Source organism: Papilio xuthus, unplaced genomic scaffold (assembly GCF_000836235.2).
Source record: "Papilio xuthus unplaced genomic scaffold, Pxut_1.1 DF827756.1, whole genome shotgun sequence".
Classification (NCBI taxonomy): Eukaryota; Metazoa; Arthropoda; class Insecta; order Lepidoptera; family Papilionidae; genus Papilio; species Papilio xuthus.
Window position 1 is genome coordinate 877,235 of NW_013530893.1, and position 26,638 is coordinate 903,872.

The 26,638-nt window shown below is 33.0% G+C and overlaps 4 protein-coding genes across 4 annotated transcripts in view; 2 read left to right on the forward strand and 2 right to left on the reverse strand.

Moving 5' to 3' along the window:
* The window catches only part of LOC106116075 (beta-1,4-galactosyltransferase 7), a 5,953-nt gene extending 2,883 nt beyond the window's left edge, over nt 1-3,070 (forward strand). Inside the window, exon 2 of the mRNA XM_013309814.1 lies at nt 2,667-3,070. Coding sequence (XP_013165268.1) covers nt 2,667-2,926 — 260 coding nt within the window. The 3' untranslated portion in view covers nt 2,927-3,070. The remainder of the gene's footprint in view (nt 1-2,666) is intronic.
* A 4,951-nt stretch (nt 3,071-8,021) lies between these two features.
* Nmnat (nicotinamide mononucleotide adenylyltransferase) lies at nt 8,022-15,929 on the reverse strand. Its single transcript, XM_013310125.1, has 7 exons — nt 15,786-15,929; nt 14,261-14,372; nt 12,733-12,844; nt 12,285-12,497; nt 11,527-11,628; nt 11,069-11,229; nt 8,022-8,320 (listed from the first exon to the last, which is right to left on the reverse strand). The coding sequence occupies exons 1-7, from the start codon at nt 15,859-15,861 to the stop codon at nt 8,299-8,301; spliced, it is 798 nt and encodes a 265-aa protein (XP_013165579.1). The 5' UTR covers nt 15,862-15,929; the 3' UTR covers nt 8,022-8,298.
* Nucleotides 9,373-10,390, reverse strand: LOC106116342 (uncharacterized). The gene has a single exon (XM_013310126.1). It carries the CDS (start codon nt 10,233-10,235, stop codon nt 9,648-9,650), a length of 588 nt encoding a protein of 195 aa, XP_013165580.1. The 5' UTR covers nt 10,236-10,390; the 3' UTR covers nt 9,373-9,647.
* A 355-nt stretch (nt 15,930-16,284) lies between the features above and the next one.
* MetRS-m (Methionyl-tRNA synthetase, mitochondrial) lies at nt 16,285-22,227 on the forward strand. The gene is made up of 10 exons (XM_013310124.1): nt 16,285-16,505; nt 16,626-16,724; nt 17,145-17,326; nt 18,003-18,122; nt 18,932-19,040; nt 19,755-19,873; nt 20,147-20,298; nt 20,706-20,911; nt 21,190-21,465; nt 21,821-22,227. The coding sequence occupies exons 1-10, from the start codon at nt 16,421-16,423 to the stop codon at nt 22,204-22,206; spliced, it is 1,734 nt and encodes a 577-aa protein (XP_013165578.1). The 5' UTR covers nt 16,285-16,420; the 3' UTR covers nt 22,207-22,227.
* Nucleotides 22,228-26,638: the final 4,411 nt, after the last annotated feature.

A 26,638-nucleotide genomic window follows, 5' to 3' on the forward strand; every position in this document is an offset into this window, starting at 1 on the left:
TGTTTTTCTACACAAACAATTATTAAATTTATATATATGGGAAGTCCTTTGCTCCTTAAGTACAGGTCTTCCTAGTTAAGGAGCCAAGGCAACATTGAATTTTGAATTTCTTGTGTATAACAATAAAGATTTTTCATGTGTGAAGTCAACCCGCACTTGGCCAGCATTGACTATGACCTTATCACCCCTAACTTAGGGTAGGGAGCCCCTCGGTGGGGACGTATAGTGAGCTGAATCCTAAAAATAATTAAATTCAATGTTTTAAAATTAATTACATTTAAATAATGATAAAATTGTTAAATGGAGTAAAAACTAAACCAGTTTCTTATTCATTATGCAAAAGTTTTATCTTAACTCAAATGATAACAATTGTAATTTTCCTTACGTTATTTTAAAATTTAAATTAGTTCCAAATGGTTAAAATCGTGTTATATATTTAAAAGTTAGTTTGAATGAATGAAATTTTTTAACAGTGGTAGAGCCCGCTTTAACATCTTCACACGAATCGGCCCGGTTCGCCCGGTGATATACCACGACCACACAGAAGACAGGCGTCAAGTGGAAGCAATTCCGCGTTTCGTCTGATGAGTGTGCGTCCCGGAGGCCTAATTTAGTCCTCTTTCCCTTCCCACCCTTTTTCTTATAAGGAAATGATGGGAAGTGGAAGTGGACTTTCCGGATGAGAGGATGCATGGAAAGGGAAGATATTTTATTTCAGTGCATCCTCTCTTCCGTGGATTATAGGTAGGCAACGCATATGCAATTGCGTATGTCTATGGGCAACGGTCACTTCGCTATTTCAGCGATTTCAGATGGCCGCTCGCGCGTTGGCGACCTTATGATATAAAAAAAAATACATAAGATAAATAGGTTCGTAGAGTAAATAATAAAATGTGTAACACTTTTTTAAAAATATATTTTATATTTAAAGCAACGTAGAGTTAAAAAAATCTTCCTGTTTATTTCCGAACCTTATAATCGATCCTAAAGATATACCTAAATATTATTTTCAATATTTTCAATGTCTACATACAAAAAACAAAACAACTGATAATTGTCAGTAAAAAAAATGCCACTTGACGTTCGCAAGTATTACCAAGGGTTGCCGCTTTAATATGATGATGCCTTGTCTATTTATCAGCTCACTATACGTCCCCACTAAAGGGCTCTGAGCCTACCCTAAGTCAGGGGCGACTGGGTCATACTCAACGCTGGCAAGTACGGGTTGACTTCAAACATATCTTTGCATTTTTTCGCAGATATGTGCAGCATCACGATGTTTTCCTTCACAGTAATAACGTCGGATAAATATACATATGTAAATCGAAAACACATTAGTACATGGTGGTATTCGAACCCAGGACAGATTACAAATCAAGTGCTTTAATCCCTGAGCCATCGATGCTTTTGTCTGTCTATTATGTTGCTATTTCGTTTATATTAACTCTAAATACCTACAATAGTAGTTACGAAGTCCTTAGAAAATATGTTCTTACGCAGTATTCTGATCCGTCGCTAGAGTTCGTTAAAATTCCAGAAATAACGTTAACAATATCAGAATAAATACATATCAAATGAAAAAGGTATTTAAAGATAGTAACATTGGAATGAATGAAATTATAACTAAAGTATCGGCAGAACTGCGACAATGAATACTATGCCACATTAAAATACTATGATGAAAGTTTGTTCAAACCTAAAATCTATACATATCTTACTAATATTATAAATGCGGATGTTTAGATGTATTACCTCATCCCCACCGAGGGGCTTGGAGCCTACCCTAAATCAAAGGTGATTAGGCTATAGTCAACCAAGGCCAAGTGCGAGTTGGTTGACTTTACACATATCTTTGAATTTCTCAGATATGTGCAGCATCACGATGTTTTCCTTCACCGTAATATCGGATAAATGTACATATGTAAATCGTAAATCGAAAAACACATTGGTACATGGCGGGATTCGAACCGAGGACCTACAGTCAAGTCAAGTGCTTGACCCCTGAGCCACCGACGCTCTCAATTATGTATGTTAGAAGGCTTCAGAACGGCTGCATGGATCGCTGAAGGGCATACATGTAGAACATAGTCTAGAAGAACATATAGGCTACTAATTATCTATTCTTTTTATTTAGCGCTGATGGAGTCGCGGGCGACAACTAGTATTACAATATAAATGCCAATTGATAATATTTATCACAATAATCTTGTTGTATTTTCAGAATTCGTGTTATTTTTATCGAGATTAAATGATAAATCGCCGGTTTCCTTATTTCTACGTAGTATTTGATTGTATCATCTATTTACTAATACTAGCTATCGCCCGCAATTCCCTCTGCGCGGAATAAAACAAAACAATAGTCTATGTGTTCTTCTAGACTATGTTCTATATGTATACCAAATTTTATCGATGTCCGTTCAGCCGTTCAGGACAGACAAGCCGAAAATCCTAAATAATGTAGGCTGCTCGTAACGCCTTCTACCCAAATGTCCAACCAAACTGCCTCGCCTGTCCAGCTATTAGGTCGCCAAACCTATTAGCTAGACAGGCCAGGTAGATAGAACTGACAATAACTTTGGATAAGTCACGTGATTGTCGCGCGTCAGTTCAATTTTTTAAACTTGGTTATGGAATCGCTTCGAAGCGAATGCGCTATCAAACCTAAGTCAATGTAATTTTTTTTTTCAGACATATACACGATAAGACATATAGAAAGCGAGATATGAGAAAATGTTTTAATCAGAGAGAAGTGACACGACGTAGAGACAGAGTGACAGGTTTGCATAGCGTTGACTATGTAATCGACAAGACTCATAATGTGACCATAGACTCGTTACCTGTCACTATAGTTAATGTGAAATTAATATGCAATAAAACATTAACTCCATGGTGTCAGTGTGAACCAGATAAAATTAAGAAAACCTAGTCAATAATATTTTGTCAGAAACTTCTTTTCTCGTAGACGTAGTTTTTTAGTTTGAATGTCGACATCCGTTTAACTGTAATTTATATTATTTGTGTGTTGGTGAGTTTAAATTATCAAACCATTTTAATATGAAATAAAGATTATAGTGTGTCTATTTAAGATAGATTAGTTTGACAATTCACTAGAGATGGCTTGATTAAAATTGATTAAGATTTTTTTCGATGGTTGTTGTCATAGAACTTGCAATCGATGTAAATCACAGTTAAAAAACACAACACAATAAAAAAGTAAAAGTATACAAAACAAAACTACATAGAAAAATAAAATATATAACCTAAAATTGAGATGTTTAAAAACAAAAAGAACTGTTTTAAATGTTTTTTTGACTTAATTGCGCGAGACATCGCTAAATATGTGCTAAATGTGTGTAAAAAAACTGACTAGTTTAAAAAGTAATAAAACATCTAAATTATAGAACCCATTTGTTGGATTAATATAATTACAAGATCGATTTTCGTAAGTTCACAGTTATTCGTTGATGCGCGTACAGTCCGACATTATGACAACCGTCCATCAAGTACAACATTAACCGTCATACAAAATTAATTCGATACTTTATAGGCGTCAGTTGTCAAACTCTATCTTAAATAGATATATTATACGTTCTTTTATTTGGAAGACGATAATTTAAATTAGGTTATCATTTTAGAAACTTTTGTTTGTACATTTTTATTTGTATAATTTTGAAATACATCGTGAAGCAAAACACGAGCAATTTCGTGTTTTTTATCTAAAATCTAGTGGTTTGATTGCGTTTTGTCTAATCTCCCTTATCAAAGTTTCTATACTTTTATATGTATGTCACAAAATATCTAAAATAAAACGTTGAATTGTTAGTTAATATAATTTGTATTTGTCTAGACAAATTATAAAATTGCAGAATTCAAAATTTGTCGGTGATTTTTAAGAAGTGGTGTCCAAAATGTTTTTAAAGTAGATCTTTTACATTAATTTTTAATGTACTCAAGTAATAATTGTACAGTAACATAGATTTAAGTTAAAATAAATTGTTATTTAAATAAATCGTTAATAATAATTCGTTTTTTATTTATCTTTTTTTTTTCTAGAATTTCTTATATAAAAAGTTATACAAGCAGAAGTAAGTAATCTTACTAATGGATGGATGGATGTTTGTTAGAAGGTATCTCCAGGAATTTATCAAAAGCCAATTTTCAGCGAAATGCTGAAATTTATAATCAGAAAACACCAACCGATCAAACCGAGGTTTGACCCTCTCGGGCACCTTTGAATCGGAATGCTAAACGCGCATTGAGTGACAGCCCAAGCCGAGGTCCCCTCTCGGGGGCCCTTGAGCCCCGTCACTCCAAGGAGCGTCCTCCAAAGCGACCTAAGAGCTCCGTGACCTCCCAATCCGGTAATAATAACGGAGTAACGGCCCGAGCCGAGGTTCCTTAGGGAGCCCTTAAGCTTAGTTACTCTTAAACGAGGTGTAGGCTAAGTGCCATCTGCGCTCCGCCACCTCAAGCCCGGTGAAGCTGTAAATGCCTCCTCAAGGCAAACAGTGGCAATTCAGTTTCGTGCTGAAATTTGGCATAGATGTAGAACATAGTCACGGGTGACAGCTAGTGTTGATTATTAAACAGAAAACTACTAATATACATTTTAATAGAGAATAAAAAAAAACTTAACGAATTTGCTATTTTAGGCTCATCAAAGATAAGTTAATGACAAAGTTTCATTGCGAAAAATTTACAAACAAGTTTAACATTAGTTTTAGATTATTTTATAATAACTAGTTGCTTTATCTATACCATAGAGTGCTATTTCATTAAATATATATTAATATAATTACCCTATTATGTAAAATATTATCATTTCTAATGTCTCGTATAATCTAAAGATAAAGTACGAAATAAATTAAGGCCTACTGAAGCGAAATTTCCTTGACTTTTTCCTGTTTCTTCCAAAGACTATTGCCAATCCTTGAAGGGAAAAATAACGATTTGCCTCCAGAAAACACAATTAAAAAGTTCAAATATTTTTTTTGGTACATAAAGGATTACATAATTGGTAAAGCTCTAAATTAAATAGTTTCGGGACTAATCGCTTATCTTGTCTATAGGAGTTACTTCATCAGCTATACGTCCCCACCGAGGAGCTCGGAGCCTACCCTAAGTTAAGGGTGATTAGGCCATCAACCACTCTGGTTAAGTGCGGGTTGGTTGACTTCAAACATATCTTTGAATTCCTTACTTAAATCAATTGTTACTTATTATATTCAAAAGGTTAGGAATATCCTCGTTTTATTCCGTTTCCCTTCCTACTATTTCCTGATGAAGGTTTGACGTGGAAGGGTTATCAATTAATCATAATTCTGCAAGACCCATCGGTCGGCCCAGGTACCGCTGACGAGACTCCGTAGAGCTGGATCTGCGGGAGCTACAAGCGATGGACTGGCAGGAGAAGGCGCAAGACAGGCGACTTTGGCGATCTCTTGTGTCGGAGGCCAAGACCCACTTTGGGTCGATGCGCCAGCGGAGTAAGTAGTAAGTATAATTCTGCAATCTTTTAACTTTGGATGTCTGTGGAAATCGGTAATTTAGGTATCGTTGTAGTTTCTGGGGGTGGATTTGACCCCTATTGGGGTATAGAACTATTCTTTTGCATTGTCACAGAGTAGTTGGTACTAGGACCACATAAGTATTAGAAGTTCTATGATACTTGAGAGAAGAAAAAGGTTGAAATCAAACAAAATGAATAAATAAATAGAACATTTATTAAGCAGTTCAGTTAGATTTGACATAGTATATATAACATTAAATTATTAAAACTTTCTTGAGACATTATAATAAACTTATATAAAAACGGCTAAACACTCACGTATATTCGTCCGGTGACGGCACCGACTAGTTTCGAGTCCCACTCACCCTGATGAAGGGTCACCGATGGGCTCGAAACTAGTCGGTGCCGCCACCGGACGAATATACGTGACTGTTTAGCCGTTTTTATATCAGTTTACAGTATATATAACAGTTTGAAAATATGTGCACTATAATCTTCAATAAGCTATAGTAATACTTTTATTATCTGTGATGATCATTAAACTTTTTTTATGTCATAAGCAATTTATAAAATCTGAAATGTAAACGAAGCTTCCTAAATTAATTTTAAAATATACACAAACCAAAACAAAATTCATCATCAGCTTACTACGTCCCCACCGAGGAGCTCGGAGCCTACCCTAAGTTAAGGGTGATTAGGCCATCAACCACGCTGACCAATTGCGGGTTGACTTCACACATATCTTTGAATTTCTTCTCAGATATGTGCATTACGATGTTTTCCTTTACCGTAAGAACGACGAATAAATGTACATATGTAAATCGGAAATCGAAAAACACTGGTACATGACAGGATTCGAACCCAGAACCTACAGATTGCAAGTCAAGTGCTTGACCACTGAGCCACCGACGCTCTTCACGCAAACAAAATTACAACTTGTTAATCATTCTAGATTTTAGATATTATCGTTATACAATTAAAAATTGTCTATTAAAAATAAAAATAGCTTATATAATTAAAAATTAAAACACCGGCTTAAATAAATTTTCTACTATGGCAACATATTTAAAAATTATTCGATGTCCTTGACAAAATTAATTCTTAAAAATTAAGTACATATCTCATATGTATAAATGCAAAATATATTAAAACTAACTCAAATATATAAAAAAAAACATGCTTTTTATTAATAAAAAAATGCTAGCAAGATATCATTTGGTCAGACGAGCAAAATTAAGTTAAATAAAACATTTCATAGAGATCCTTCACTAAATTATATTTATTTTATTCCCAAATTATATTCACTAGCTGTCGCCCGCGACTCCGTCTGCACGGCATTAAAAAAACTATTAGTCGCAGCGTAATATAGCCTAAAATCTTCCTCTATGAATGGACTATCCCACAAAAATAAATCAAATCGGACCAGTACTTCCTGAGATTAGCGCGTTTAAACAAACTCTTCCGCTTTATAATAATATTATAGACAACTAAATAAATATATTTCAAATATCCACCTCGAATTTAGAATAAAAAATTTTTTTGCAAAAAAAACCTTTCTTAAGTACTTATAGGTTTTAGGAACTTATAATAATTAAAAAAAACTAAACACAAAAAAATGTTAAACATAACTATTATTGAGGAACAAATTAATTTATATTTAAAGTCGAAAATTGACTACCTTGTCGCAACACAATAAGGCAGAAAGCGACTTATATAAAAAAAAAATACAGTACTTTGTTTACAGTTCTTTTTTACAGAAAATCCAAGGTTCAATTACTAAAGCTAAGCTAAACATCGATTAACTATGATATAAGCAACAATTTTATCTATTTCACTTGAAAGTAGATTAATGTTGAATTTATACATGACTGGAAATTATTAAAATCATCCAGGTGTTCAAAACATTTTTATTTATTTGATATATAGATAGCATATGTTTAGATGGATGGATGGATTGTTTGTAGGCATCTAGAGAACGGATGTATGGATCTCGCTGAAAGTTTTCATACATGTAGAATATAGTCTTGAAGAAGATATATGCTACTGTTTTTTAATGCCGCGCGTACGTAGTCGCAGACGTCAGCTAGTACAACATAAAAGATTGAAGAATATGGATTACACAGGGTGTCCCAAAAGGTTACGTACATAGGAAGGGGGATGATAGGGGTGGTCACAAGTGGTGGCAACAAAATTCCCCTCTGGGTATTAAAAAATATAAATGGCATTTTTTAAAAACTTAAAAATGTTAAACCTTATGGGGCAATTTTGTAACCGATGATCTACAAATATTGCTATATTTAAAAAAAGCTATTATGTTATCGTCAATAACTCTTTATCAATATGAAATAAAAAAAAAACAATACAACTAACAAAGATTTTAAAGAAAATTAAAATTGCCCCAGAAAGTGTAAAATTTTTAAGTTTTTAAAAAATGCCATTTATTTTTTTTTATACCCAGAGGGGAATTTTTATTTTATTTTTCTGATGACCCTTGTGACCACCCCTATCATCCCCCTTCCTATGTACGTAACCTTTTGGGACACCCTATATATGGAAAGAGGAAAGTAAGGGATGACCTTTATATCTATTTTCCAGTTACGTATAAATTCATTTGCAAGTACACTAAAACCATCACAGAGCCGTAAGTCACTAAAGATCTCTGAGTGTACATTTCCCACACTAAGCGAGACTTAACGACCCTGGATGTGGTAATACATGCGAGTAAAGCTAAGTATTAGGATGGGGTGGGCACTAGGCAGAGCGCGCTCAGTGGTGGGGCGCGCAACACCTCAGCTACAGCGGGCAGCCTCCCTACACAACCATAGAGCACATGTTAGCATCCGCCATAGAGTATACAGTACGCTGACCAATGAGGTTTCAGTATTTCATTCATAGACTATCTGTCGTTTGGATTCAACATCGAATTTGACACATGTCAAATTTCATTATTGGCGGCGAATTTGACTTTTTTAAGTTTAATTTTTTTTTGTTTAGTAAAAATAATCCTCATACGAAAACAAAAAGTAAGTTTCCTAACCTCTTAAAAAACCTTTAAAACGATAACTAATCCATTCAATTTATTTGGATGGAAATCTGTATTTTATAAAACCTCATTGGTCAGTCTCAAAATGGGAAATAAAAAAATCACAACACGAAAATTACAGATTAAAAAAAAATGGAAATTAATCTCTATACACATGCGACTAATTTATTATAAAATCGTACATCAAAATGGGATAGGCAGAGATTGCATGCGAATAGAAAAAAACAATTATAACAAGACATATAAAAATGTCTGAATATTGAATTTATATTTTTAATACTTACGTATAATCTAACATTCAGATAAAATTTTTAGAAAAGTACAGAAATTGACAGATATATTTTGAAGAATACAACATTTTTTTTACAACAACATTTAACAAATAACTATTTAATACATATTTAATATAATATATGGAAATAGTTTGGAATATTTCCGATATAGTAGAAAAAAAAACTTATCTCATACTCTATGAAAGTCATAGACAAGAATATTTTTTTACGGAAATATTGTACCAATAGAAACTCAGTATTGTGGGCTATTTACGTAACATTAAAAGGTGGGAATTGAGAACTTTTTTTTAATAATAAATATACAGGATGTAAATAAATTCTGGGAAGACATTTATTTGGCATATGTAAGAATAAATATTTTTGATAGTTTTAACCGTATCATATTTATGTAACATTTTGATTGAAAATATATAAAATTTTATATAACATTCAAGATTCAAAATATTTTAATAATTTCTATTCAATAGTAATATTTAAATATTTAGAAATGTTTTATACAACTGAATGATGAATGAATGACAGTTGAATGATTTTTAAAAAGGATTAAAAATCGATTTTGTTTTTTTTTATTATTATCGACTAATAGAAACGATTGAGGCTATGGTATTTGGCACAATATGGGAATATCAGACCTTTTTAATTACATTAATTCATTCACTGTGAATAAGTGAATGAAATGAACGACATTGATTTGAATGATTGAATGAATTCAAAGGATTTATTTTAACATTTTATAAAATATAAATTTATCAATTTATCTTTGTTAGTGAAAGAATTAAATCATTCACTCAGAACGAATGATTTAAACAATAGCTTCCGTATCGCTAATCACATGTATACCGTGTTTAGTCAATATCAATCTGACAATGTCATTACAACTTCTAGTTTTATAATTCTTTTCATCTTTCTCTTTTAATTTTATACTTTTAACTTTTTCACACAACTTACTCACCTCCGATTTACTTTTACGCATTTCGTCAGATTTCAATTTGCGTATAGTCGATGTGGAACAACGTTTCTTGATATTTGAATTTTGTAAATTACCCTCGCTAACTCTTCGTTTATAAATGTCATAATCATCTTTAGATAGGTAACTATCGAGTGAGGAATGTGTAGATTCGGAGATGCTTACCTTTTCGTTTTCAATTGAATGTTCTGTCTCATCGCTGACAATTTTCACAGCTTTACCAGGGACATAGTTCGCTGGCACTTTGTCTATGTACGCTATTTTAGGTTTAATTGAGTCGATTGGGCTGATCGAATCAGTATGATTTGGTGCTAGGAAGTTTTTCCTTGGTCTTTTTACTGTAATTGTTTCGTCAATTATGGATGGTTTGTCGCGGATGGATATTAGAATGTTCTTGAAGCTTGTTTCCTCTGGTGACGTCATTATGACGTCTTGTGGGGATTTTTTGTCGTATGTCGCGATTAAATCGTTTAGTAAATTATACTCACTGAATCCGTGGTAAGCGTGAAGATAACAAATGTATTAAAGACATTTATGAAATACTCCAATATTCTAATAGCAACAGATAAAAAATGAGAATAGAGAAAAAAAAAAAATTATTAATTTCAACGATCAAAACTATGTAAACTTCATAACTTTGTAATGACAAAATCGACAAGTACTTATTTTATTTGATAATCGTATCGTAATTTATATTATAAATAAAAAAATAACAATCAAAAACAAAATTATAAAACAAAACAAAACATTTTCAATTAACATCATAACATTTAAAATACGTCAAATAAACAAAAAAACTCGACATGGAACATAACCTTGAAACTTCAAATTCTGACAGATGTCAAGTTAATTTCACCATAAACGGACAAAAGTCAACATCATTCTGCCAAAAAAAAATTCTACGTGTACTTAAACTGACAGCTGACAAGTAATTTTTTTCCACATCAAACGGTCGAAAGTCAACATCATTCTGCCAAAATTTTTTTTCTATGCGGACTTGAACCTTCACAACTGTCAAATTATCTTGTTTCACCTCAAACAGGCAAAAGTCAACATCATTCAGCCAAAATTAAAACAATTTTAACTCAAATTGACAGCTGTCAGGCCATTTTTTTACCTCAAGCGGAAAAAAATCAACATTATTAAGCCAACAAAAAAAAAACAATTTTAACTCAAATTGACAGCTGTCAGGTAATTTTTTCATCTCAAACGGACAAAAGTGAACATGATTCAGCCAAATATTTTCATAAACTCACGTGATATAAGGAGTTGCGCCGTACAGTCTGTTCTGTCGTATGTATGCGAGCACGGAGTCATCAGTGAGGTACTTGGCGCTCTCTCCGCGTCGCACCAGCCGTCTGATAACTGTTGAACTCACCTCATTTGCTATGTAATTTGTTACTAATATCACGTTTTTCTGTAATATAAAGTATCAAAGTCGAATTAAATAAGCCAATAAGATAACGTAAATAAATAAAAAAATCGTAATTATTTTAATAATAATTGTCAGTCTCTTGAAATTAATATAATACGAAAATTATACGCTCAGTGGCCAAAAGGTGGAACTAAAATAACAAATCTTAGAAAAACCACCTGTTAATGTCAAAATTGACACTTATCAGATTAAAAAAAAAATTAAAACTTAAAGTCACCTTATTTAATGATTAATTAACAATTGTGAGTATGACAGTAAGATATATTTGAATATACTTACCCGATATTTATATAGCATGTCCGATTCATATATAAATCGTCCCGGGTCACTGCCGGCTCGTGTCACCACCACAAGACCATGTTTACCTACTATAGTTTCCAGCTGGAATATTAGGTCACTTTTTAATTTAGATTTAAAAAAAACTAAGTAAAAAAATATAAATAATGAATTAGAAAACTGAATACTAATAAAATAACTATAAGCTTAACAAAATAAGTTTAGACCTTCAAATAATAAAACTTATAATTTATAATTTAAAATGGATGTATGGATGTTTGTTAAAAGGTATCACTAGAACGACTCAACGGTTCCTGATAAAATATGTAGAACATATTGTGCAAGAACACATAGACTACTTATTAAGTTTTTTTTTATCCAGCTAGTGTGTGTAGAAAGTCAGTGGCTCAGGGGTCAAGCACTTGACTTGTCTGCAGGTCCTGGGTTCAAATCCCGCCATGTACCAATGTGTTTTTCTATTTCCGATTTACATATGTACATTTATCCGACGTTATTACGGTGAAGGAAAACATAGTGTTGCTGCACATATCTGAGAAATTCAAAGATATGTGTAAAGTCAACCCGCACTTGGTCAGCATGGTTGATGGCCTAATCACATAACTTAGGGTAGGCTCCGAGCACCTCAGTGAGGATTTATAGTGAGCTGATGATGAAATAAAATGAGCTAGTATTATAATAAAATTAACATACATTCAAATTCACACATACAAAAATCTCTCATATGTATTGTAAAAACTTACATCCTCATCAGACCACAATCCAGGTGTAGCGAATGACTCCAATAAATCAGCACCACATAACAATTTGATAGTGATCCTGTCATCTGAGTTTCCGTTCAATTTCTCCATTAAATTATCCGGCTCATCAATACTGTTCACATTCAGAATGTCATCGGGAAGCCATGGAGGTGGATCTGACATCTCCTGACCCATTAGGTGACTATTAATAGCATCCTGAAAGGTATAAATTAAAAATTATATTAAAAAAACAATATCTTACTAATATTATAAATGCGAATGTTTAGATGTATGTTTGTTTGAAGGTATCTCCGGAACTTCTCAATGGATTTTGATGAAATTTGGCATACATATAGAACATAGCCTGAAAGAACACATAGGCTACTAATTTTTTTTTATTTCTCACGGACAAATCTCAATTGAGACGTAAAAGGAATAATATATTTATAACCTGATGATACTGCAGAGAGAGCTTGGTCCTTGTCCAGCCTGACTGCTGTGTCTCCCACTCTGACACTTTAATCCAGCCTGATGTACGCAATGCAAGCTGCAGCATGGATATCCTGCAACATCATATGGATACATACATAAATGGATAAGTAGTTCAATGGATACATGGGTTGGTATATAAATGGATAGGTAAATAAATGCAGATTATCAAAATTTAAATGGATGTTATTTTTAAAAATCCTTTTATATACGAAAGTAAAGAAAATTATAATTTAGTATTTTCTTTAAGCATCTGATATAATTAATTTAACTATTTAAAAGCTATACATATTAATAAAATTGGATTGTCTGTATTTAATATCGAGAAAAATTATATTTCGTACACATGATGTATTTCCTTTGCTTATAAAGAAAAAAACATTTTTTTATCTGTCTGTACGTTTTGCTGAAAGATAGCTACATAGATTCCCCTTCCCCTTTTTTTTATAAAAAAAATAGATGAAGTTATCTCATGGACTACTTTTTTAAATTCTGGACAAACAAAGTCGCGGGCGACTTCTAGTTAGCGATAAAATTGCATTTTACACTTTAAAGCGATGAGAAACCTTGACCTGAACTACTTTTATAATTATAGAACTCGCAGCGCAAGTTAGAACTGTGCACTTGAATTAAAAAACGAGTCAAATCCATTTTATAATTAGCCTACACTTTTAAATAGTTTAAATTGGGTTAATATTTTCATTTAAAGTATACCATTTAATTACTTTACGAAGAAGTATAGCTACTTCACTTTATACAGCAAACTAGCTGTCGCCCGTGACTCCGTCCGCGAGAAAACAAAAAAAAGCTTTAGTAGCCTATGTGTTCTTTCAGGCTATGTCTGGTATGCCAACATTCATCAAGATCCGTTAAGCCGTTCTTGAGATACCTTAAACCAATATCCATCCATCTAAACATTCGCATTTATAATATTAGTAAGACGTAAGACTGTTTGTTTTTATTAAAATAAGTGTAGAATTGTTAAAAGATTATTTACAACTTAAGAGTATAAAACCATCTTTCTACTAACGTCTAAAGACACTATCTATTAAATTGCACATCATCATCATCAGTATACGTCCCCACCGAGGGGCTTGGAGCCTACCCTAAGTTAGGTGTGATTAGGCCATAGTCCACACCAGCCCAATGCGGGTTGGTTGACTTCACACATATCTTTGAATTTCTTCTCAGATATGTGCAGGTTACTTCACGAAGTTTTCCTTCACCGAAAGAACATCGGATAAATGTACATATGAAAATTTAATCGAAAAACACATTGGTACATGGCGGGATTAGAACCAAGGATCTGCAGATTACAAGTCAAATGCTTTAACCACTGAGCCACCGACGCTCTTAAATTGCACATATTATAGTAAATTTAAACAAAAAACCATGACCTCAACACTAATGATCCTTAACAACGGCAACATTCCAAATAAAACACATTACTCACAGAAAACACCATAAACATGCAATTAACTGAGTCATACCTATGTTGTGCAGCAACAAGGTCTTTCTTGCCGTATGCGTCATGAACAGGGGACATTATACCCCCCACTATTGTGCCTAGACCTAAATTGTGCATGTAGTCTCTTGCTATTTCTGTAAATAAAAAAAATAATTAAATACTACTCTATGGATGTCATTAGTCCAATAGTAAAATAAAATGAATGCCACTCTATGGATTTCATTAGTCTCATAATATTATCAATTTTAATATTATTCATTATTTAAAAGAATAAAAGAAGCTTGATATTAAATTATTCAAACTTTTGTGACACAGCTTTTTTAGCCATTTTTATATCAGTTTAGTATAAACTAAACTGATATAAAAATGGCTAAAAAAGCTTTATTAGTAGCCTATGTGTTCTTCCGGACCATATTCTACACCTATGTCAAATTTATCAAAATAAATAACCATCCAACCATCCATACATTATAATAACATTTGACTTTGAAGTTAGATTAAAGTTAGAATAAGAAGTAAGATTTACAGTCAGCCGCTACTATTTAAACTTAAAACAATAATTTCATCTCTCTTATGTTTTTAATAAACATATAAATTAATATTACTCCATAGATGTTTGTAGTCCTAAAATATTATCAGATTATCGGAACAAAACACAGTTGATAAATATTTATCAATATGACACTATGCCCTAACAATTTATTATAAAGACAGACGCAAATTGTTAATGTTTCTAGTAAATTCTACAACATACATAATTTTATATCAACATCACTCCATAGAGGTTGTTAGTCCAATATATTATTTGAATACTCTAATCTAAGGAATAACATATTAAATATAGATACATCCTTAGCAATTGATCCTAGTAATTCTGAAAAGCATTTGACTATTTAACACAATGATTTAAGGGTTAAGAAAAAGTAAAGAAATTAAATCAAATCAGAGTGCAACATATGAAAAATCAAGCTATCATCCGCGAATCCTTCAGTGCGAAATTAAAAAAAAATGAATTAGTAGACTATCAGACTCAGACAGAGTTCTACATCCTCGCCAAATTTCAGCAAGATATTTTGTGTGCATCTGTTCTAGAGATTCCTTCAACCAAACATCCATCCATCCATCTAAACATTCGCATTTATAACATTAGTATGAAGTAAGATAAACACAAAACTATTGACATTATTATGAGATGAAAGCCTTGATCATGATATCAAGAATTTTATCACAAGTAAATATTTCTCTTTTATACCACACAATGTTATCAAATATAATCAAACAGGTAAATAATATTAAAGCAAATGTTATTTGTAAAGGCAAATGTACTCTTTAGCTGTTATTTTTAAAATGAAAAAGCTTTAAATCAATATTTGCTTGCACTGATATACTGTTTAGGGATTTTCTTTCCTTTTTATTTAAATGCCAAGAAAATTTTTAATTAAGTTTATAAATATTCTAATTCTGCTCTAAAGTACAAATGAAGATAGTATTTTACAATATTAATTGAAAGAAAAATGTTTTACAATGTAACAAGAAAAATTACTCACCAAACATACGCAAATGCATATATGTCGGCGGGCTAAAGCTGCCGCAAGCCATCAGCACGACCTTTCCGTGAGACATTTTGTATAAATCTGAGTTTTTCTCGTTTTATTATTTTTTCACTTTTCTTTTCATCACATAAAATATCTTTTACAAATGTAAAGAGATCGATCGATTCCTCCTATTTATTTTCAATGTCAAATTAAAATGTCAAAAGTCAAACGCAATATCAATATTGTTAGTGAAGTGCCCATAGTAGTAATCTTTGTTAATTTATCGATTGGATTATTTTTTGTTTTAACATTACAGTATCATTTTTGAGAAAAAAAAGTGCTGTAAAATAATTAATAACGGAGACAAACATTGAAAATCACCCGTAAATGCCATAAGTTGTCTAGAAATACAAAAGTTTACGATTTTTCTGGAATAACCGTAAAATTAAAAAGTACATTGCAAGCTCTAGTAACGTCAAAATGACACAACACAAGCAGTAAAACTTCAAAGTCAAATGTTAATTAAACTAATTGGGATTTTCAGTTTTAATAATTACATAAAATATGAAATAAAATTAAACTATAAAGATAATCTCTTCACCGTATAATATAGTGATAGTGATAATTAATAAAGAAGGGTTTTTAAAATGAGACTTACAATAAGGTTACTTTCTTCTGTAGCGCGAAAAAGGCCTTTTTATGTCACTACACCGATTTTTTACGTAAATGCCGGTAAATAAATTTAAAATATTTTTGAGATATCGTCTTCAATTCCAAGTTGCATCTTAAGCAATGTAACATAAACTTAAAATCGCCTCGATTTCAAGTTTAACAAAATTTGTTACCTTTCAGCACCACATTTAGGACATTTATACTCAGCATTGGTGGCAGATGCTGTGCAGAGATTTGAAAAACTCACAAACCCCGACTGTAATATAATATTTAGCACAGGTCAGTTAAAATCTCATATTAAAACAAATGAAATTGGTATGAATAACAGTTTGCTGTTGACTTTATCCACTTGGAATAGGTAGAAAAAAAACAGCAGTTAGTAACTTTTTATATAGTCTAATTTATATTGTATCATCCTAGAATTACGTGGCAAAAAATATCCTTACATTCATTCATAAGAAACAGGATTCTTACCATGATTAAGCTGTTTGACCTCCCCATATTTAGGTATTTAGATAAAAATCCTCCTCTCTGTTTTTTGCTATTTAATCTTTTGATCTTTCTTTTTACGTTTTCAATTACCTTTGACCTTGACGTTGACGAAATTAAACGATGGGGTCCACTTGTAATTAAAAGAAGAAGAAGAAGATAAGAATCCTGTTTCTTACGAATGTTAGCGTAAATTATATTTGTAAACAGGCACAGACGAGCATGGCACAAAGATTCAACAAGCAGCGACCAAAGCCAACTTATCTCTGTCCACATATTGTGACATAATATCTCAAGAGTACAGAGATCTGTTTAGAGATTTCAACATTAACCATACAGATTTCATACGTACCACAGAAGATAGGCATAAGAAGGCGGTTACACATTTTTGGGTATGTATTTATTTATCTGCACCCTATATCTGTGTATGGAGTTGAAAATCGAGACGTTACAACTTAACTGAATGGAAAGACTGCACTTTAAGATAGTAATATAAATGGGAAAGTTTTGATGGTTGGATGTTTGCAGATATCTTTGAAACGGCTCAATGGATCTCAATTAAATTTGGCATACATAATGAACTTAGTCTGGAAAAACACATGGGCTTCTTATTAAGTTTTTTCTTAATTCCTTGCGGACGGAGTCGCGAGCGACAGCTATTAAGGGTTATAATTGCATATTTTGTTTTGTGCATTCTACTATGATATTCTGTAGTTGAAACAATTGCAAAGATTTTGACTAAACAGTTGTTATTTGATGCTAAACTTTTCTACAAATCGTCAACCTGCCATTATCGCTATGGAGGTTCGGTACAGTATGTACTCAATACATCTTTGTCAGCCATCATATCTGAATCTACCCCCTTCTTTCACACAAGCCATACATACTTTCTTTGTAGCCATCATTCAATCTCATTATCATCCCTGCGCATAACATGTTCAAACCATGCTAAACAAAAATATATATCAAACATTTTTTTTCTACAAAATACAAATCTAATATCAAACAGTCTAAAATAAGTTGTGATAGTTATTTTTTTAAAACCAATGATAATTTTTTTTTTTATAGAACGAATTAGTAAAACGTGATTATATTTACAAAGCTAAGTATTCTGGTTGGTACAGTATCAATGATGAAGCGTTCATACCAGAGACACATCTAAAAGAAGATATTGTTGATGGAGAAAAGGTAAGTGACAACCATAAACACTAAGATACCAAAAAAATTAAGAATTTCAAATCATTAATAAATAAAAACTGAAAAAATGTTAGTGACAATTTAACCATAAACACGAAAATAACAAAAAATATAGAATTTAAAGATTTTTTTAAGCATAAAATTATCAATACAGTGGTCATCTTTATTAGCCGTAAGTTTTTGAGACCAAAATCTCTGTATACATCATATCCCTGTCTTTCATTGTTAACAAAACTAAGATGACATGTTTTGAACAGATATATTTGTCTCAGAAAACCACTGTTAGTGATGTTATAAACTTGAGTTGTTCATTTTAAATAGCCATCGTTCAAATCATGAAGACCTTTTTAACATGTTAAATACACAACATTTTCGTCTTAAAGTTGAACTCTTAATTTAAGTTGGTAACACTGAATCTGTTAATAAGAATAATTTGTCAACAATCATCATCAGCTCACTATAAAACCCCACTGAGGTGCTCGGAGTCAACCCCAAGTTAAGGGTGATTAGGCCATAGTCAACCACGCTGGCCAAGTGCGGGTTGGTTGACTTCACACATATCTTTGAATTTCTTCTCAGATATGTGCAGCATCATGATGTATTCCTTCACCGTAAGAACATCGGATAAATGTACATATGTAAATCAGAAATCGAAAAACACATTGGTACATGGCGGGATTCGAACCCAGGGCCTGCAGATTGCAAGTCAAGTGCTTAATCCCTGAGCCACCGACGCTCTTTGTGTCAAGAATTTATTTTTATTATTTGCTTATTTAAATTAGCTACAATATTTATTTAAGGTCAAAATATCAATAGAATCAGGACACAGCGTGGAATGGACAGAAGAGACCAACTATATGTTCAGACTGAGCGCGTTCAAAACACATTTACAAGATTGGCTTAAAACAGGTAATATGTCACAAATTACTCAGAAAACTTTAATTATTATTTAAACATACACTTAGTGAAGGTATTTAACCCTTAAAGTAGGGGTAGTAGGGATAAAAGAATTAATATAATGTGGCAATTCACTGCCTCAGTTAAGTTCACTCTCGGAGGCTTAGAGTTTGAGGACTTGGCCGTAGTCAACTACTGTGATGCTAAAGACCAGTAGCTCAATCTATTAACAAATAATTTGGATCTATTTTTTTTTAATATCATAAGATGGAAAATGCGCGCGGCCACCTGAAATCGCTGAAATAGTGAAGTGACCGTTGCCCATAGACATAATTGCATATGCATTGCCTTTAATCTACTGAGGAGTAGATGCACAGAAAATATTTTCCCTTCCTATTCATTCATCCGGAAAGTCCACTATCCATCCTCTCCTTATAAGAAAAAAGATGGGAAGAGAAAGATGACTAAATTAGGCTTCCGGGATGCACACTCATCAGACTGTAGTTGGAATTGCTTCCACTTAACGGCTGTCTTCTGTGTGTTCGTGGTATTTCACCGGACGAGGTCAATTCCTGCGAAGATGTTAAAGCGGGCTCTACCACTATTAAATCTATTAGCTTTAATAAACAATATGGATCTATGTAGTCGGAATAAATTAAAAAAATTGGTTTAAATGTTATTTATCTTGAGAAATAATTAAGAGAATACATATGGTCTTATTTTCAGACGGTGTGGTGACCCCGGTTAGATTTCAGAAGCAACTCTTAGATTATTTGAATAACGAGACTTATTTCCCGGACATCTCAGTCAGCAGACCTTCCTCCAGAGTGCATTGGGCTATTCGAGTAAGATTTACATATTTTTTAATAGTTTTTCGCTTTATTATGTAATTTTTATCAATTATTCTCATATGACTGTTCAGATGCTATTGGATTTGATCAAATTTTTTATAAAACATCTCGCAGTAACAGAAAAAAAAACAAAAAAAAACTGTATGATTGTAGGTACCTTTATAAAATAAATAAATAAATAAAGAAAAATTTGACTCTTGTTAGTTGTCGTTATTTTTTCTGTAGGCGCTATCCATACTTTTCCAGATGTCAGATGTTATGTTGTAGGTGCCAGGTGATGATGATCAAAGCATCTATGTGTGGCTGGATGCACTCATCAACTACCTCTCAGTGATAGGATACCCTGATGAAGAGGTGATGAAGAGGAACGGTAGACCTTGGCCCGCTGATGTTCAAGTTGTTGGGAAAGATATACTCAAGTAAAGAAATAGACATATTTAATTTCTATATTAAGTAAAATGGTGACGCTAGTGTCAAGAGTTTGACATCTGTCAGTTATACCTCATTGTAACGATTTAAAAATCTTTTTTTTTAATTTTTTTTAATTTATGAACTATCATATTTTTTTTGTGGAATATGAAAGTCGTTGCTAAGGTAATAGTCTACAGAGTACTTTGAATATGAAATAAAATTGTTTTTTGAGATTGTTCTTCTTGATATATAGTTTTTCTCATTATTCATTAAAGAAATTCGACAATTTCTTTCGTAGACGCTTTTAAAAATTAACTTTGATGAATCTTTTGCTGGATTTCATCTTGTGAATCTTCAATTTTAATTATCTCCATCCTCTACCTCAGAGTTTTCCTAACTTGAAATAATTTTATAGGTTCCATGGTATTTATTGGCCAGCATTTCTAATGGCGATTGGTTATCATCCGCCACGGCGACTGTTGTGTCATGCACACTGGACTGTGGATGGCACCAAGATGTCAAAGTCATTGGGCAATGTTGTCAGTCCGAGGCAAGCGGGGGCTCCACCCTCAGCACTGAGATATCTCTTGCTGAGAGAGGCTACCATGGCTTATGATGCTAGTAAGTATTTTTATTTTTTAGTTAATATTTGGTAGTGTTCGGTCATATTAGTTAATTGTGAAAAAAAAATTTTTTGATTTTTTTTTCATTTTTATATTCATTTTTCATATTTCTCAGATATCTATCTGTCGCCCGCGACTCCGTTCGCGTATTACAAATACCATAATTAGTACATAGTCTGGAAGAACATATAGACTACTTATTAACTTTTTGCGTAGACGAAGTCGCGCGAGAGAGCTAGTCGTCTATATATTTTTTGAGTTCTGTTTGTCATACAGATTTTAGTGAGACGAAGTTAATAAACATCGCAAACTCTGAGCTGGCGGACACACTCGGCAACCTCGCCTCGCGCTGCGCCGCGCCCGCACTGCACACACTGCACACATCGCACACACTGCACACATCGCACACACTGCACACATCGCACACACTGCACACATCGCACACACTGCACACACCGCACACACACAACACCGTCTCTGCTCACACCCTCACCGCCTGCAGGGGAGAGGATACGACAGGGAAACTCATGGACGCGGTGGAGAGACTGCCAGGTATCATCAGCTCACTATACGTTCACATTGAGGTGCTCGGAGCCCTTAGTTGACTAGGTCATAATAAATGCCGGCCAAGTGCGGGTTGACTTCACACATATCTTTAAATTTCTTCTCAGATATATGCAGCATCACGATGTTTTCCTTTACCGTAAGAACGTCGGATAAATGTACATATGTAAATCAGAAACCAAAAAACACATTGGGACATCACGAGATTCGAACCCAGGATGTGCAGACAAGTCAAGTGCTTGACTCCTGAGTTACTGACGCTCTCTGAACTACTGTAATTAAATGAAACACTTCCTGTTATCATACTCTTTTACTTAAAAATCAAAATAATTTTATATTCCAGAACTATGTCATGGTTACTACAGCAATTATCAATTCTACAAAGCAGCGGACTCAGTTATCCATGTTTTACATTTAGCTAATTTATTCTTTGAAACACAAAAACCTTGGGAATTAAAGAAAAAAAATTCTCAAGAACAATTGGATGCAGTTCTTTATATAATAACGGAAACATTAAGAATATGTTCTATAATATTACAACCTTTGATACCGGATCTGGCAACACAGTTGTTGGATAAATTACAAGTACCAAAAGATTGTAGAAACTGGCAACACTGTGAAACTCCCTCGTGGATAGATGGCGCTGTTCATGCAAATATACAGCCGGGAAAGTTCGTGTTGTTCCAAAGAATTTATACAGATAAGAAAGCGAAGAAAATAAGTGCCTAATTAATAAAAGATTTTATTTTGTATCGAATTTTTATTTATGGCTGATTTTTGACTAGTTGTTGCCTGCGATTCCGTCCGCACAGAACTAAAAAAAAACGTAATAAGTAACCCAAGTGTTTTTCTTAACTATGTTCTACATTTATGCAACATTTCATTAAGACTCGTCGAGTTGTTCTAGAGATATCTTCTAACAAACATCCATCTATCAATCTAAACCTTCACATTTGTAATATTATTAAGATTTGTCTCACTAGCTGTCGCCCGCGACTCCGTCCGCGCGGAAAAAACTTAAGTAGCCTATGTGTTCTTTAAGATTACGTCCTACATTTGTGCCAAATTGATCCCTTACGGAGATACCTTCTAACAAACATCCATCCATCTAAACATTCGCGATTATGATATTTATAAGATTGGTCTTAAAATTTTTGTTGAAATAAATAAAAGACATTATGAAATTGGAGTCAATTTATTTAGGAATACGCTTATTTATTAATAATATTTGCATCAAAATACTGCAATAACGACTAACTGTACCAAGGAAGCTAAGTTTACACGCCGCGCCGCGCGGGGGCGACGCAATATTAATACAAAACTCTCCATACAACTCATCAAATGCATCCAAATGAGTATGACACAGGTAACGTACGCGAAGTGAAACTATACCTGTGTTGCCACTGACAATAATACCAGTGTTGCCAGGTGTAACATCTAAAAATTACCAATTTAAATAAAAAAAAAACTGGTATGATGATTAAAAATATTATTTTGTCGTTAATTTGACATATTAATGCTTTTCAATTATTATTACCGATAGATATTTGGGTAGTTTTAATATTTGTAAATTTACTTCCAATTATTAACACGTTCAGTGCTTTCTGTTAAATTTTTGGTACATTAATACGTAATAGCATTGAATGTGTTAATTAAATGTTGATATAAAAACATTTTTATTTACGATCATAAGTCTAGTTTCACAACGCGTTTAACAATAAAAAAATCCATACAAATTCCTGCAAACAATTGCATATTACATACATTCTGATGAATAAATATCTACTTCATTTACCGAAGGTTTCTGAGACCGAAATCGTCTTATATATCACTGCGGGTTTATACAAAGTGCATTCGCTTTGAAGCGATTCTATAACGAATATCAACGGAACTGAGGCGCGACAATCACGTGACATATCCAAAGTTCAGTCCTATACATTTTTGGAGTTCGTTATGGTATTACTTCAAAACGAATGCACTTTGTCTAACCCTCCTGTTATGTCAAAGCAATTTTCAGTCTCAGAAACCAATTATTAACTATACCACACTGACTTAACACTTAAATGCAGCTGATTTTTTTTTATAATATTTTAGTCTTCACGACTTATTACGTAAATAAATTGTGAACAATTTAAAACAAGAATACTTTTCTAACGTTGAGTTTCCACTGTCGTATTATTACTATGATTTTTAATCTATTGTAGACAGTTATAATAGCTTATATATTAAATTTTACTGTTACTATGGTAAAAATAATTAGTAAAAATACTAAAAAACTTTCCAATCAAATTATACTAAAATTATAAAGCGGAAGAGTTTGTTTAAACGCGCTAATCTCAGGAACTACTAGTCCGATTTGAAATTATTTTTTTGTTGAATAGTCCATTTATAAAGGAAGGCTTTAGGCTATATAACATTACTCTGCGACCAATAGGAGCGAATCGTGAGAAATGTTTTCAAAAACGGGGAAAATTATTCACATTAGAGGACTTTCGTTGCGTGCGCTGCAAACGGTTTAAGTTACAACAACCACGCTAACGAAGTCGCGGGCACAGCTTTAATAAGTCAGTGTGGTCTTGTATATAAGAGTTTTTTCCTTCAACATCGCCGACAGACAATTTATATTATTGTTATATATTTATATATACTATGGCGGTATGAATTTGGAATGGACAGTTACTTTAACCGTGCAATTCTACTGCAGAAACATCATTACGTCCCTTTCATTTTCTTTATCAAAATAAAGACAACTATACAATGATTAAAATTGGAAGTCATCAGCTTAAAGGACTCGAAGTCTACCCTAAGCTAGTGACTAAGCTAATGATGGAACAGTGCGGGTTGACTTTACACATATCTTTGAATTTCTTCTCAGATATGTGAAGCATCACGATGTTTTCCTTCACCGTAAGAACGTCGGATAAATGTACATATGAAAATCGGAAATCGAAAAACACATTGGTACATGGTTGGAACCCAGGACCTGCAGATTACAAGTCAAGTAACAAAACCCCTGAGTCACTAGCGATGAAATAAGTGTCTATATTGATAATAATCGAAAAAAAAATCATATTTCGCAAACAATTGCAACGAAAATCAAATTTTTGTTTGTATGTCTGTTTGTTCCGGAATCAAGGTAGCTGATGAACGCGGGCATGTTATACATCATCATCATCAGCTCACTATGCGTCCCCACCGAGGGGCTCGGAGCCTACCCTAAGTTAAGGGTGATTATACGCAGGCATGTTATACGCTTTTTAGTAATACAATTATCACTGCAGTGTAATTCTACGGTTAAACGGCGACGTTGAAGGTATTTTGTGCGATTGACGTATTTAGTGATGTACAATGATCATCGAATTTTATCGATAAAGTGACATTGATATTATCAAATAAACAATAACGTATTACTTTTTTTAAGGTAATTTTTATCATTAAATTAAATTTTAAAAACATAAAAATTGTGTTCTTTATAAAACATATTATCTCTATCTTTCATCTTTGTCAAAACAGAGAGATGTTTTAAACGGTAGTTACGGTCTCGGAAACCCACGATAACGCACTTCGTATTATAGAATGACATAAAGTGACCCTATTAGGTATATAGGCAGAACGATGATAAAAATTTGTGTATTTAATAACAAAGAGAGTTTATTTTGAAAACCGCATTGCGAGGTGCAAATGTATTCCGATGAGTGTGATATCGGCCTAATTTGAATTCATTTCCCTTCCCACCTTTTACTTACAATGAAAGGAAAGAAAAGGGAAGTGGATTTGACGGAAAAGGGAGCACTAGGAAGTAATTCAATTTCTGTGCATCTGCCGATTAAAGGCAACACATCTGATACGGATGTCTATTGTTTCTTTCGCTATTTCGGCGAATCCAGATTACCTTAAATTTAATTTCATATAGAGTTAATAATATCAATGTCACTATATGTTTCTAATATAACAATACACAAACACGCAATCAATTGAAAATATATTAAAAAGTACATATAGAAAAAGTTTTTTTTTTATATTCACAATTACATCTAGATAATGGAAGTTTCACCTGGCAATGTTTAAAAATTATAGCAAAGAAAAAACTTGTATGTTTCTTAGTAAAAAAAAAATTAAATAAAACGTACTTTAATATAAACATTAGAAGACGCACAATGCTTTGATATTTGTTACAAAATTATATCTTTAATATTATTGCTTTTACCAACTCTTATAATTACGTAATTGCATTCTGGGATAAATAATCAAAATAAATAAATGCTTAAAGGTACTCGTACATTCAGCGCCGGACGCATCGTACGCAACGGATTTTAATTTGACATACTTTTATATATAGCTGTCGCCCGCGATTCCATCCACGCTGGATTAAAAATAGATGTTGACCGATTGTCAGACCTACTCAATATGGTCACAAAATTTCATGAGAATCGGTCAAGCCGTTTCGCAGGAGTATGGGATATATATATTTTTTTTTATTAATTGTGCGATACATAACCAAATAACTGTAATAAATTCAAAAAGTTATAAATTATAGAACCCATTTGTTGGATTAATATAATTACAAGATCGATTTTCGTAAGTTCACAGTTATTCGTTGTGCGCGTACAGTCCGACATTATGACAACCGTACATCAAGTACAACATTAACCGTCATACAAAATTAATTCGATACTTTATACGCGTCAGTTGTCAAACTCTATCTTAAATATACACACTATAATTATAATAAATTTCAGTTTAAAACAAATGTCAGAATGATTAGTGAGGGGACATAAATGATAGTGATAGAGCAAGCTTTAACATGTTCGCACGAATTGTCCCGGCTCTCCCGATGAAATACCACGACCATACAGAAGACACGCGTCTGATGAGTGTGCGTCCCGGAGGCCTAATTTAGTCCTCTTTCCCTTCCCATCCTTTTTCTTATAAGGAAAATATGGGAAGTGAAAGTAGACTTTCCGGATGAGAGGAAGCATGGGAGGGGAAGATCTTTTCTTTCTGTGCATCCCCTCCTCCGTCGATTAAAGGTAGGCAACGCATATGCAATTGCGTATGTCTATGAGCAACGGTCACTTCGCTATTTCAGCGATTTCAGGTGGCCGCTCGCTCGTTTGTCACCTTTTGATAAATAAAAAAAAATATATTTTTGTAAGGCTTG

Coding starts and splice junctions, on each gene's coding strand:
- LOC106116342 (XM_013310126.1), bottom strand. CDS start 10,235: ATGACGTCACCAGAGGAAACAAGCTTCAAGAACATTCTAATATCCATC.
- Nmnat (XM_013310125.1), bottom strand. CDS start 15,861: ATGTCTCACGGAAAGGTCGTGCTGATGGCTTGCGGCAGCTTTAGCCCG. Junction 12,845..14,260: donor CTTGTTGCTGCACAACATAG/GTATGACTCAGT, acceptor ATGATGTTGCAG/GATATCCATGCTGCAGCTTG. Junction 12,498..12,732: donor TCTCTCTGCAGTATCATCAG/GTTATAAATATA, acceptor TATACCTTTCAG/GATGCTATTAATAGTCACCT.
- MetRS-m (XM_013310124.1), top strand. CDS start 16,421: ATGAGACTTACAATAAGGTTACTTTCTTCTGTAGCGCGAAAAAGGCCT. Junction 16,506..16,625: donor GATTTTTTACGTAAATGCCG/GTAAATAAATTT, acceptor GTTACCTTTCAG/CACCACATTTAGGACATTTA. Junction 20,299..20,705: donor GTTGGGAAAGATATACTCAA/GTAAAGAAATAG, acceptor ATAATTTTATAG/GTTCCATGGTATTTATTGGC.